Here is a 13,518-nt window from a genome sequence, read left to right as displayed (position 1 = left end):
TTAATATGCAATGATAAAGAGATTCAAATGAATACGATTTATGACAAGTTGAGTACTGACCTTCGCCACAATGTTGCACTCCTGCTCTGATGGCCATGTCCAGGAGTCTTCCGTCATCTGAACCGAGGGAGACAGAGCTAAGAGAACCGGTAGGAGAGGCGCTCCTATCGCCAACATTCGGCCTGCTGGGCACACTTACATCCACCCTGTAGAGACAAAAAATTCAAAAGCAAAACCATTAACATTTGATATAGTTGTTAATCAATTTGATTTATCCATGCAATTTGAATCATTTAATATTTCAGTGTGCAATACACCACATAGGATATATACAAAAGATATACAACTAATTTATTGATCGACAATAACGAAACTACATTTTGCTTGAGACTTCTACAATTATTTGTTACTGTATTTCATTATTGGGCTGTCACCATATTTCTTCTTCTTTCACCATTATTCCAGACTCGTTGCAGAGGCCACTCTCAAGAGATAATAATATGGTCAGGTGTATGAATACGACTATTACGTTCAAGTGTGTCGAAAGATGTTGGGTTAACTGACGGTGAATTCTTTCAGAGCAAAAAAGTAATGCTGAAAGATAAAGCCATAACATTTTGAAATATAGCTTGTTATCACTATTAATAGTGTGATTCTTCTATGAATGGTTGCATAGAACAAAGCCCAACCCAAAAATTGAACATAATATTGAAACTATATTTGAGAAATAATCACCTCTACAGGTCTATTCTAACTAACTGGCGTATGCATATAACAGCTAACTGCATTCAAGCTATTTAATGCAAATTTGCATGCATAAACCTAAATAGAGTGGGTTGAATAGTGGCGTCATGTCTCTGACGTAATACGCGTCATGCCGAGACTAATGTTACCAATTTTTAAATTTTGATTCCCCGATAATTAATTTAAAATTGTGAATTGGTGTAAAAATGTGCAAACGGTACCATATAAATTTAATAATTATAAATGAATAATTATCATGTACTTTAAATAATTTATTAGTTATGACATCATATTTATTTTATACTTCTAACAATATAAATATTTATTTAGGAATCGAGTGGCCACACTTTTGTCTCGCAGCTAACTTGATTTATGTTATGAGAGACGTGTTAATTGACTGCGAGAATTCCGTCCTAATGTACCATACGGAAATGAAAAGGGATCTAATTATTATCATTTATTTATACTAATCAGCCTATGACAGTCTTACCAGTGTGTTTGAGATTTTAATCTTGTTTGTTACAGGTTAGGTGATATTTTGAAACAATGCAGACTGCTTCCAATTGCATAATTATTATATAATATCTTAAATAAAGTAGTAACTAGAAGGCTCATATTATTATGTAGTACCTATTTTATGGGAAATACTGAATTTTTATGACGTCATTAGTGAGTAATTGAACCACGGGAGCATTGTATCTAGACTATGGATTAAAATTCATGATGTGTTTTTTAAACGGCACAATTACTGTTTAAAGTGCGCAAATGCTCTACCGAATCTACAAAATTGATGGGTTCTCAATTATAATTATATGTATTACATATATTATAGTATAATGACAATTCTAACCAACTAAAAAACTTGTAATGAATTCATTTTTGCCGACTCTTTACGTATGTATATGTATACTCCTGTCATGTGACAGTAGTGAGTGACAGTAATGAGTGACAGGAGGTGGACGGCCGCCATGTTTCATTTTAGTGCGCATTCCTGTACGCATCTCATTTTTTATAGTTTTCTTATTCGGCCGATAAACGGCTAACTGCGTTGAGCACGGTTCAAAACTGTATGAATACGGCTGTAAGTATGTAACACCATTACCACGATCCGAGATAACTACAATATCGCACCGTAAGTGTAAAACCAAGGCATCTGCAAAAGACATATTTTGGATATATTAGGGTTTGAAGTCTTCGTTTTGTTAGGCGAAATAGAGTTTCTAAAAAAAAACCATAATATTTGGTTTATATCTACATTATATTGCGTGTTCTTTCAGTTATTTCACTTTTACATTACATATCAAGTTCACGACTTTTGTTGTTTTGCATTTGATCTCGAAATTGAAAAATTTGCAGATGCCTTGGTTTTACACTCAAGGTGCGATATGTTATGGACGTATTTTATATGCGAAACGGTTATCTGCGGTTATCTAAATGGCGAATCGTTAGAGTTGGTAGTCTCGTGCGATGCGTGCGCTTACACAGTGCGATGTCACGCTATCGTAAGCTTAACAATAACATGACAGCTCGAGCGGTTATCTAATTAGCACATCCGTCAGTACTGCTGTTAAAAGTGTTATTTATTTCATACTAATAGCATAGAATACATCATATTGCTTTTATCACAACTTTGCATGGTTTAGGAGTCAAGTGCTATCTTGGAATAGACCTGCTGGAGCTTTCATGTATCATGATAAAATAAAAATACAATGAAGCCAATATAAATTAGTCATACTACTGAAAAGATTAAGAATATACGACAATAGTTGGTTAAATGATTTGTATGACATACCGTTTGATAAGCCTGGCCTTGGAGCTAGCATTGCTGTCGATTGTGAGGTCGGAGAGGCTAGAGAAAACGGAATGCTGCAGTGGACTGCCTTCCATGGCGTAGTTCTCTGTCTCATCCTGGGATATCAGGTAGGCAGGGAGTCCAGCCTGCGATTAAATTCACAAATTATGATTATTCTGTATCAATGTTTAAATGAACCATAATATGAGATCATTGATATTGCGCGCATATGTTTGTCATAGATTATTCATGGATTAACATTAAATTGTCTATTATGAATGTACTTATCTTTCCTTATCGTTGGCTGACATTAGAACATGAATGATTCATTTGAAAAATTAAATATTTGTATCAAACAAGCAAATCGAATGATTGTTTCAATTTATTGTGTGAAATTGACCAACACTAGTTGGTATGTATTAATTTACTTATTAAAATAACTGGATGAAATAAATTAAAATTTAATGATGTTTTAATTAAGTATTATTGAACTATAAAAGACAATGTTACCTGTGGGATTCTTAAAAAGGCTTCAGGGTTGGAATTAGCATTGCTTCTATGTTCAGTGTATCCATGTATTTTCTAAAACAAAAGAACACATTAATGAATCTCAAATACTGCTGTTTAGAAAAGAAACTGAAAATTTGAGTAAAAAATCTACATAATAGAATAAGTAGTGGAAACATAACAATGACAGGGATCAGTGACATGTGGTTCATAGATGCTGAGGTTGTGTTACATGCCTAAACTATTCCAGGATATTCACATAATATATCCATAAAACCAATAAATAACATAATATAAATTATATTATTTTGAAAGGCGTCCCTGCAACGTTATTCCATGTAGGTACTCACAGTGAGTCCAATTTATCGTGTTGTCATTGGCGACTAAAGGTTCAAATACATTATGATGCACGTCGCGTACTGTCATGCTGTCACGACGACAAATTTGGTCTATGGTTTCATCATTCCGCAGAATATTATGAACAATTACTATCGTTTATGACGGCGTGCATAAAAGGAGACATTTCTTTGATGCATTAATTTGACACACCACAAGATCAAACAAAAGGATCGTTTGTGCGATTTTTCTGACGTTTTTTATAGAGGTTTTTAGAGATATCACAGGAAAACTCAAAGAGGGATAGGACTCATGTATAATACTAATGAATATATCTTTAACAATACTGAGAATTGATCACAGGATCGTTAGTGAGAGATCAAAATAACAGGATCCTTTTTGAAATTGTAGATTTACCTTAGGCATGCCAGATCGAATACACTCTGCCAACAGATTGTCACTTTCTCCGCTGAGGTTTGAGCTATCGTCGGAGTAATCCCTTCCAGTGGTGGACAACTCTTTGGATGGCTTATTGTCGATTCCTCGACAATCGCCTCTTTCGTCATCGTCATCTTCTGTGACAGAGAGAGCAGACAGATCGGAATGGCTGCCCACCTTGGATAAGGGTGCTGGAGTGTCTTCCGTACAATACATTTGGCATGTGTCGGCTGGCATCAATATATGACCTGTACGGAGATAATCAATAACGGGTTATTTCAAATTGACTTTACTCCTATTAATTTAGTATTTCTTGAAAAGTAAAGAATAAATCTTCAGATGATACTAATACATATACGATTCATTATTGAATGTGGATGGATATTGAAAAATTATGATAGCCAATTTTTTTTTAAAAAGTTTTAGTAAATACATTTTATAGAAAAATATTTAGTGCAAATTTATCAGGTTTATACTTCATATGCGGACAACAGACTAAATTTAAAAATTGCAATAACTACAGATTTCTTATGTAATGAAATATGGCTCTATTCTAGTTTATAGAACAAACGAGTTACTTATGATCATTCTGAAGATGGGTTTATAGCCCGAAACAGCTGTGAATATAAATAGCTCGAATATCGTAGAATTAACAAAAAAATTATTCCGAAACCATGATAACAAAGAGGTTTTAAATAATACATACTATTTTATGTTTAATTTTATTATATACTTAAATATATGATGAGAAAAGAGGGCAGAATGACAGAAGTATCTTTCCTACAAATGACAGAATGTTTTTCTATTTTCTATAAGTTTACACATTTTTTAGTCACCCTGTATTTTTTAAATTTAGTAGTTTGGAAGGGAGATACAAATAACAGGTGATTGACACAATGTTTTTGTATGTAGTCAGTTTTTTTTTTATGAATTGTGACATAATGGTAATGTCTTTCTAGCATAAGAAGTAATGACTCGCTTTAAACAGTTTCATATTCACTTTAGACAACAACTTTTACCTCTTTGCTCTAATGGTTATCATATTTTCATTAACTTTGTATTGAACCGCATACTCACCATCATCATTGGAAGTGACAGATGGATTGTTCAAAGACGCTCGGGGCGTGGCATTCGGTGACGAGGTTGTGATAGGACGTGGCCGCATCGATTCAGGAATCGGCATCCTCGTTTTAATCCTAGGTATCAATGAAAGCAAACATATATAATTACAATGACGGATCGCACCTATGTCTAAACAAACCACTTTTCCTACAAATAAAGACACCTCCTCCGTGTTTAGCAGAGGTCATTTACACCCACGATGGCAAATGCGTCGGCTTATAAGGTTGTGGGTCCCAGGTTCGAATCCTGGGTCTGGCAAACACATATTGTTTTGCAATGTAAGTTTGGACGTAATGGGTTGAACAAGTGACTAACATCGATTTCTCATAAAAACAAAAAAAAAATCTGTTAAGGCCATGCATTAGTTGAGGCACGGTCTAAAAAGATCGTTGCTAGGCGATGCGCGGATTGCGGGTCGCGGGTGCAAATGACGCCTGTCAAACGAAATATTATTTGTCATATAAATCCAACATACGTCCATTTTATGTTCTGTTTATTGTTCTATTAGTAACAATAATAATATATTCATTGACATGTTTTCTTTTTAAAGTAAATGGGTAACGTTTTTAGTCATCTTTACACGATTTTAGAATTAATTGACCCGTCACCATCACGCAGCAAAGTGACGTGTTTCTGGCTCGACATTCTCTCACTGAATGCGAGCGAGTCCAAAATTTCGTCGCGCCTACAGTTGAAAATTATTTGGCGTTTCACTGATGCGTCACCTTAATACAAACCTCCACTCCATACATAAAATGATCTTCTTAGAATCGGACATGGTCAAAACAGATAATTAAATAATATTGATTGCTGTAATTACCTGGACTGCATCCCAGCATTGATGCAAGCTGCAAGCAGATCCTCGCTGTCCGGCTCACAGTGCAGAAGCCCCGAGTCATCTTGGTTAATCGCTCCGTTCACGGAATTGTCTTCGCTAACAGAGCTGGGAGTGGCTTCTTCAGGGATGGATACCTCCGGATTGCTGCTGCCCACGCCTTCAGTCCTGTTCTCCGTGTCAAATGGCTTGCCGAATGGAACCTGGATTTCATCAAATCCATTTTAAAACATGAAAAATTTAATGACACGTAACAATCCAACATTATCTTTCCAAATTACACATATAGATATTCCTATCAATTCCTATCAAATGTTCTCAAGTCTGAATTTTCCATAGAGCTCAAGGAATTATAGCCCAAGGTATTGCTAGATAATTTATTTCATTTTGACTCAATAGTACTAATAATTGTATAACTATGTGGCCTTCAACTAATTCTGGAAGCTCCTTGAGTTATATATTATCAAGATTATTATAATTACATTGCAGTGACTTATGGACCAATATGACAATGTAAAGAAAATACCTTGGATGTTGGTTCATCATCGATGGTGAGTGAACTGAGGCTGGTGGCGGTTGAGAATTCCACCGGAGTGTGCTCGCATTTGAATGTGGACACCTCGTCTTCGAAGACCGATCGAAGGCGATCTGCAATTAAAAAAAAAAACTCTTATGAAACAACATAGAATTAATGCTGACACTTTTTCTTGACAAGCCGATTAAACTGTCGGGGTATGTGGGCTGCATTAATGTTTAATGCACTTTGGAAGCTACTACAACTCCTACGAAGATTAATGAATGGGTTAACTCAACTTCCTTTTTAAGATTGTGATACATAAGAGAAGCAAGAATAACATGACAAGACACCTTTTCTTCGAATTCGATTAATACCAAAATTAATTGAAACACTACAGTTGAAATTTTCTCAGAACACTCGAATTAAGGACCTATAATATTAATTATTATATTGTCATTCTAAGATAAACCCTGTCAATCCAAAACAACTTGTTTTTCAGAAGCCATTAAAATTTTCCATTTAACCATTTTCGTTCCATCTAATTGATAAAATAAAAACACTATACAAAACGACGATTCCTTGTATTTAAGAGGTTTGCAAATTTTTTTTATGCATCAAATTTACAAGATTTTGTGGATTAATATTTTTGATGATTAAACTTGCTATAGGTGCAAAATCTTAAACAGAGGTAGATATTCGGCAATACTAGCGTATTCAATAAAAACTTAATTTTTGATCAAAATGAGACATATTATGAAGTTTGATTAAATACGTATCTCGATGGCCTAATGTTAATATCCCGTAAGTAACTTTTTACAAATTGTGCAGGAAGCTAAAAAAACTAAATATTTAATATCCCGTATCTGACTGTTAATAGCACACACATGTTGTAACTATATAGTATTCCAATAACCCGTAATGTAAAACGTGGTAAAGCAAAGCACATAACGCCTAATATAATGAAAACATCCAATAAAATGTGATATATTAATAAACATCCAAATTTGTTATATTACTTACTGTTTTACTAATTGAGTTAGCATTTACTTGGTAGAATTCCATTTTACAAGAAATGAAAATATAATTAATATTAAATTCTACAGGTTTTTAAAAAGGTTTGTCGATAGCTATTTCGGATCATCAAGACTATTCAGATAGGCCGCTTGCCCTTGCTTAAATACTACATGTGTATAGATAGAGACAGAATACATTCTCTTACTCGTTCCAGAAATATTATGAATTTGTACACTTATTATTAAGTGTAATATTATTAATACTTTGAAAACCCTAAGTGGGTTTTTTAATGGATATCAAAATTTATCAAAATTACAGTGTTCGAGTACTTTGGTTATTTATTGACATTATTAATGAATTAAAATATTATTAGTATAATTGTATTAATCGTGTTTAAATTATATTTAATAGTGGCGACGAATGCATTACCAAATTTTCATTAATTATGTGATTACTTTTGGATAATTCGAAAGTGACATTTTGAAGCTGAATTCAACACACGTCACGCTTGACACTTTAGACCTTCTGAGCCGCTTAGAGGCAAGATACAGACTATTACAGGTTTATTCCTGCAATGTTCAGATACGGGAAATTACTAAAATGGCTGTATCATTTTTGTTAAAATAATTACAGAATTTCAGTCGATGGGCAGTATTTTTCAATTGGGACGTCATTTAGGACAGCGATGCTGAACATGTAGAACATGCAGAAATTCTGCTGGCACACGAAAGAATTTTATATTTTATATAAGTGACATCGTCCCAGAAAACAAGTCCTTATACTGTTTCCGATTGAACCACGAAATGTCCGAAACGAAAAAATGAAAATGTCCAGAAATTCTAAAAGGCCACCGACCCAATTCTTATTTAATAGGCAGCTCGGAATAATACGTAGCATCTGGCAAAATGGGGAATTTGTGATATTTAAGAAAAGCCAAAGTGAATCAATATTTTTATGGTGATAAATGCCCACGATGGCAGAGCGGTAATGTCTTGAGTCCCTGGTTTGAATGCCAGGTCTGGTAAATCTACATATTGTTTTAAAATGTATGTTTGGACCCAGAGTATGAAACCTAATAGGTTGAGCAAATAATATTGATTTCTCGTAAAAAGAAAAACTTCCACTCTGTAAGAGGCTTATAATATGATTTTCTGAGGTAAGGTTTTATTATTTAAATTTACGGTTCTGAGAGCAGTTGTCAATCTCAAATCGTTTGTCTGGATAATATCACCTGACACACAGATTCATTACGCAATCTAATTTAAAAAATCGTTCATGGAATGTCCATAAACAAGAAGAGTGAGGTATGCACTCACTAGCGGGCTGCGGTGGGCTCTTGTTGTGTTTAACGGTGTGCCTGGGCAACACTTGAGGGGCGACGTTGGAACAATCCGCTCTCGGTAGTGGCAGAGGACTCTGCGTCGGGGAATCAGGCAACTCCGAAGGTGAGATACACCCTGAAGTCATGCGGCTATGGAAAAGACAAACCATTAATTAATTAAGAGAACCATGTATACAAGTAAGTCAATAAAACTAAATAATAAAAGCAATATTGCGAAACAATAATTGACTGTGGATTTATGGGGTACACACAGGTAAATCAATTCCTTGGATATATTGATTTGTCAGTTAATCCAATATTTAAAACTGCACAATGAAGTATAAAGGTTGTAAGTGATAATGTTTAACTTTATTTCACCACAGAACAACAATTTATTGAGCTCCTCTGCGGAAAAGTAGTGCGATCCTGTAATCTTTGTTTTAAGATAACAATTAAACACAGCAGCGCGCCAGTGCGAAAAACATGTAATATGTGCTGCACAGTTATCACTCAAGGACTTCTTGTGTCATCTGCTGTCGAGATTAAATAATGATGATTTTTATCCGGTATGTAGACAAATGACCCACAACGACCAGCGTGGATTAAGCGCCGGTCTATAGTGTCGAGGGTCCCAGGTTCGAATCCTGGGTCTGGGAAGTTCACATATTGTTTTTCAATTTGTGCATGAGTCAGAGTATGGTCCTAATAGGTTGAGCAAGTGGCTGACATCCATTTCTCGTAAAAATAAAATCTGTTAATACAAACCTCCACTCTGTGGAGGCCCATATGATTCTATTAGGATCGGACATACATGGTCAAAAGAAAAGAAGACAAATGTATGGCGCGTCTTTTGAACAGATTTAACGAAAACAAGCAATTATCACAATAATGCTCTTTTTCAGGAGAAGTGCTCAACTACTGAAGGAACATTTTAGAATGTTTATAATATTATGTATTAAACAATTATTAATAAGTAAGTACCTAAGTAAAATTTGCCAAATCCCTATTCCCTTTTGGCTTAGCGTCATCGATATGCTTACCCAGTTTCTCCAAGAATTGCACCATGCCGATATTAAATGTTTCATATGCATACTGTATAGCTATCAATTCGTTAAATTCACCTGAATTCGGACACTATGGATCCAACATCATCAGGCTGATCAGGTACACTGCAACCGGAGAGAGATCCAAGCGAAGAGCATCTAGAGAACATCAGCGGAGTCTCTTCCGCGTAGTTCACCATGCCGGGACTGTTGCCAAATGTCACCACTTTTGTGTCTGCAACAATGTAATTGATAATAAATAAAATAAATTTCACAAACATTTTACAAATTAATCGTTAGTAATAACTAATTTTTCTACACTAGAATAAACATTACAACACGGCATGATGCCCAGTGATATTAGTGTACTAGTTCTGAAACAGTAGTACATAGCAGTAAAACAATCACAGAAATACCCAGGCTTTGACAAAATCACATACATGTATTATGATGTCACTGGGAATCGAACCTGCAGGGCTATTCTAAATAGTTAACACGGTAACACTTGCTCCAAAATAACACGGATATCACTCGGACCAATTCCATAAACAAGGCTTTTATTTACAATGAATGTTAGCATAGTTAGCATGACTTATTTGATTCCAAATGCATTCTATCGCAAAGCTGAGATGCATTTGGAATTGTTATGACAACATTTGACAGCTTGCGGTCAACGCAGTCATGTTAAAAAATATCACACCTGACAATTAATTTTCTGTGATAATTAACTGCCTGAATACGACATAATATCATATTTATCACTTTTTTATTGATTTTGGAGTTAAGTGGCATGTTAGAATAGCCCAACTGGAGCCCCCAGATGAGAAAACAGAGCATTATGCATAACATAAGAACCGCTAATGTGTCATAATTTAATCCTCTTAAAGAAGGTAAGTACCTGTTTCATCAACCCAAGAAAATCTACAATTCAAATACAGAATATAGTTTTATACTCACTATCCTTCTCTTTGGTATGATCAGCCCTGGCGCTAGCAATGGGTGGAGTATAATGCCCATCAGTCTCTAAATTACTCGCTCTCTCCGGACTCCAGTTGTTCTCCTTAACGGCTCCATTTCCTCCTTCCTCCAAGCTGCTCAGCGAACTTACTCTGGAGAAATACCCCGGAGTGCCTTCCTCGCAATAATTCACCGGCTTCTCAGGACTTATCACGCCAGAACTAAACTTGGACTCGTACGAAAGAGCAGGCGTTGTTTGCGACACCGATTGATTATTGGTGCTCGGCTCATTAGCTAAAACACTGTCGTTATCATGTTTAAGAGACTCGTCAACTGAGCATATTTCTTTTTCGTTCGATAGACTCATCTCTTCGAGGCTTTGTTTGACGACTAACTTTGAATTTTTGTCATTGTCAGTATTATTAATGGCGGTCGTGATCTGTTTATTACCACTGGTTCCGATGCCGCGTAAATCTGACATGGATGTGGCCGTTGAGAAATTGATAGGCGTCTCATAAGGAGTTCCTTCAGTGCAGAAATATTTAATAGTATCTTCATGCACGGAAGGCGCTCTGGCTTCCGAAAGATCTGAAGCAGCGTCTGATTGATCTTCAGCGTACCTCAAAGAATAATCGGTAGGCTGATCCAAGTCGGTTTCTTGATAGTCACCGTAATCGGCGGCAGAATTTTCTTTACTGATCCCGTTTTTCGAATCGGACTCAGGCGATCCGCAATTATTCATCTCGGCTTTGTTAATCTCTTCTTGGATATTCTGACACTGTTCATCATCGCTTTTATTCGCGGGTTTCTCCGAATATTTCATACTGTAATCGATTGGCTGATCTACACCTTCCGACTCGTATTCAAATTGAGAATAATTACTCCGTGAGACATCAGCCGTGCGTCTTCCGGATGTTGCGGCCAATCTATCAAACTTCATCAATCCACCTTCTTTAGAATACCTCTTGATAAATTCTCTGTCTTCTCTAGACGTGAGAGAATTGACCGCATTACAGCTCCCTCTATTTTTCTCTGACACATCTTGACTTGCAAGATTAGAATGATTAGGAAGTTTATTATTTCTAGCGACTCGTTCGTAGACTGAATCAGAATGAGTGCTCGTGACTGAATCCCTACTTTCAGATCTGTTCACATTATCAGATCTCCCGTGCAACATCGTCCGTGATATGTGTCCTTTCTGCAAACCAGACTGCAATAATGTATTGCTGCAACTTAAATAGCTGCCGAAATGAGAGCTATGACTTAACGAAATCTGCGAAGCTAAGTGACCCATAAGAGGAGAACTCGAAGACATTCTACGTTTCTCGAGACTCATTGATAAATGTCTTTCAGCCGCTGAAAACAATAATTTCTCATCTCTGTTGGTAGTTGTCGGTGAAGTGGTCGGCTCGATATTCTCGCAAGTCTCCGAAAGATTCTGATCGATCTCTTGTTCCAAGGCTTTCTGCTTTCGAGCACCGAGTGTCGGTAAAACGGGAAGATTAAGATCTCTCGCCGTCGAATCGAGAGCGGTGATATGATTTTTACCCGGCTTTGAGTTCAAAAGATTTTTCAAAGCGGCGCTCGATCCCATTGCGATCATCTTGTGCTTCGAATGTATCAAACTCCTCAACAGGGGAACGGCTCCATGATCCCAAAGATATTGCTGGTCTTCGTGACATCTAGCTGATAAATTCCACAAAGTCCCACATGAATTACTGACAATGGTCAAACTCAAAGACTTCAACTGCTGTAGAAGAACTTTCAGACAACTGTGCTCCCGTAAGACTTGTCGGTAATCTTCTCTTACGGCAATATGGCTGGAGACGTTTCTAAGTATACCTCCGGCATTTTCTATGATGGCAAGGTTTTTGCTGGGAGCGTTAAAGCTGAGCATATCAACGAGGAATGCCAAGGCGCCATCCACGGAACAGATGTCTACTTTGTTGAGAGAACAGTGCGCTGTGAGGTTCCAGAGAGCTGACAGCACAGACTTGAGGGTCGCTTCCTTGTGGCCCGTCATCGCAGCAATCGTTAGGCCTTTCACTGCACCAACTTCTCGGAGGATCTGTTTGCTGGCTGTGTCGGCTCGCCATGATAAGTTGCGGAGGACAGCAGCTGTGACCTGTCAGAAATGAGTATAATATAAAATATTAAAGCTTAGATAATTCAATAAAAGAAAACATTGACTCATAGATGTTGTCATTATAATAGTGAAAAAAAGATAATTACGATTATTCTTTTGATTCAAGACCATAGTCATTATTGTCATCAAAATAATAACTAATTAACCAAACAGACAATTGGCAGTAGACACTCTATTTTAATTACAGGGTTATTTCACTATTATATGAATCATTCAGGAATGTATAAAATCCACCGGTGCAACTTATCTTGGCTATAAACTAGAATAACCTATCAAATATTTCAAGAGGTGCACCTACTGAAGACTAGTTAGTAGAGTGGCTGCCTCTGAAGCCGGGGGTCGCTAGTGCGATTCAGGGACTGGCAAAAATGCATGCTGTTTATCAATGTGTTTTGGATTCCGTGCAAGGACTACTCAACATGTTGTGTGAAAGGCTAACAACCATTCCACGGAAAATTTATGTCATTAAACATTATATCTGGTGAACACATTGTCAATACACAATAATTATTGTTGATGCCAGTTATTAATTTTTTAAATGTCATAGTGAATATGTAAATAGTTTTTTGAATAAGCTTGTCTCATGAGTAAGATTGTCAGGATACAATTTAGTATTAATTGTATTGCTCACGGTTTTACAAAAGCTGCTTATCTCTGTGGTCTGCTTATCTTTATTGCATTTAAACATTGAATTTAAAAAAAAATACAACTCTACAGCAGTGTTGCCATATTTAGAAAGTGGAATT

The 13,518-nt window shown here is 36.2% G+C and overlaps 1 protein-coding gene across 2 annotated transcripts in view; it reads right to left on the bottom strand.

The window, feature by feature from the left end:
• Apc (APC-like) overlaps positions 1-13,518 on the bottom strand; it is a 137,471-nt gene that overhangs the window by 7,564 nt on the left and 116,389 nt on the right. For both annotated transcript variants that reach the window (XM_085945096.1, XM_085945097.1), the window contains 10 exons: positions 10,627-12,751; positions 9,748-9,904; positions 8,622-8,776; positions 6,301-6,422; positions 5,760-5,977; positions 4,895-5,013; positions 3,797-4,065; positions 3,047-3,118; positions 2,537-2,682; positions 61-206 (listed from right to left, as the gene is read on the bottom strand). In XM_085945096.1, coding sequence (XP_085801222.1) covers positions 61-206; positions 2,537-2,682; positions 3,047-3,118; positions 3,797-4,065; positions 4,895-5,013; positions 5,760-5,977; positions 6,301-6,422; positions 8,622-8,776; positions 9,748-9,904; positions 10,627-12,751 — 3,529 coding nt within the window. The remainder of the gene's footprint in view (positions 1-60; positions 207-2,536; positions 2,683-3,046; positions 3,119-3,796; positions 4,066-4,894; positions 5,014-5,759; positions 5,978-6,300; positions 6,423-8,621; positions 8,777-9,747; positions 9,905-10,626; positions 12,752-13,518) is intronic.

The sequence above is a fragment of the Rhyacophila brunnea genome, unplaced genomic scaffold, assembly GCF_057557595.1.
Source record: "Rhyacophila brunnea isolate RB1 unplaced genomic scaffold, BYU_Rbru_1.0 scaffold_18, whole genome shotgun sequence".
Taxonomy (NCBI): Eukaryota; Metazoa; Arthropoda; class Insecta; order Trichoptera; family Rhyacophilidae; genus Rhyacophila; species Rhyacophila brunnea.
The sequence above is the reverse complement of the archived record's forward strand: the minus strand, read 5'-3'. Positions and strand labels throughout refer to the sequence as shown.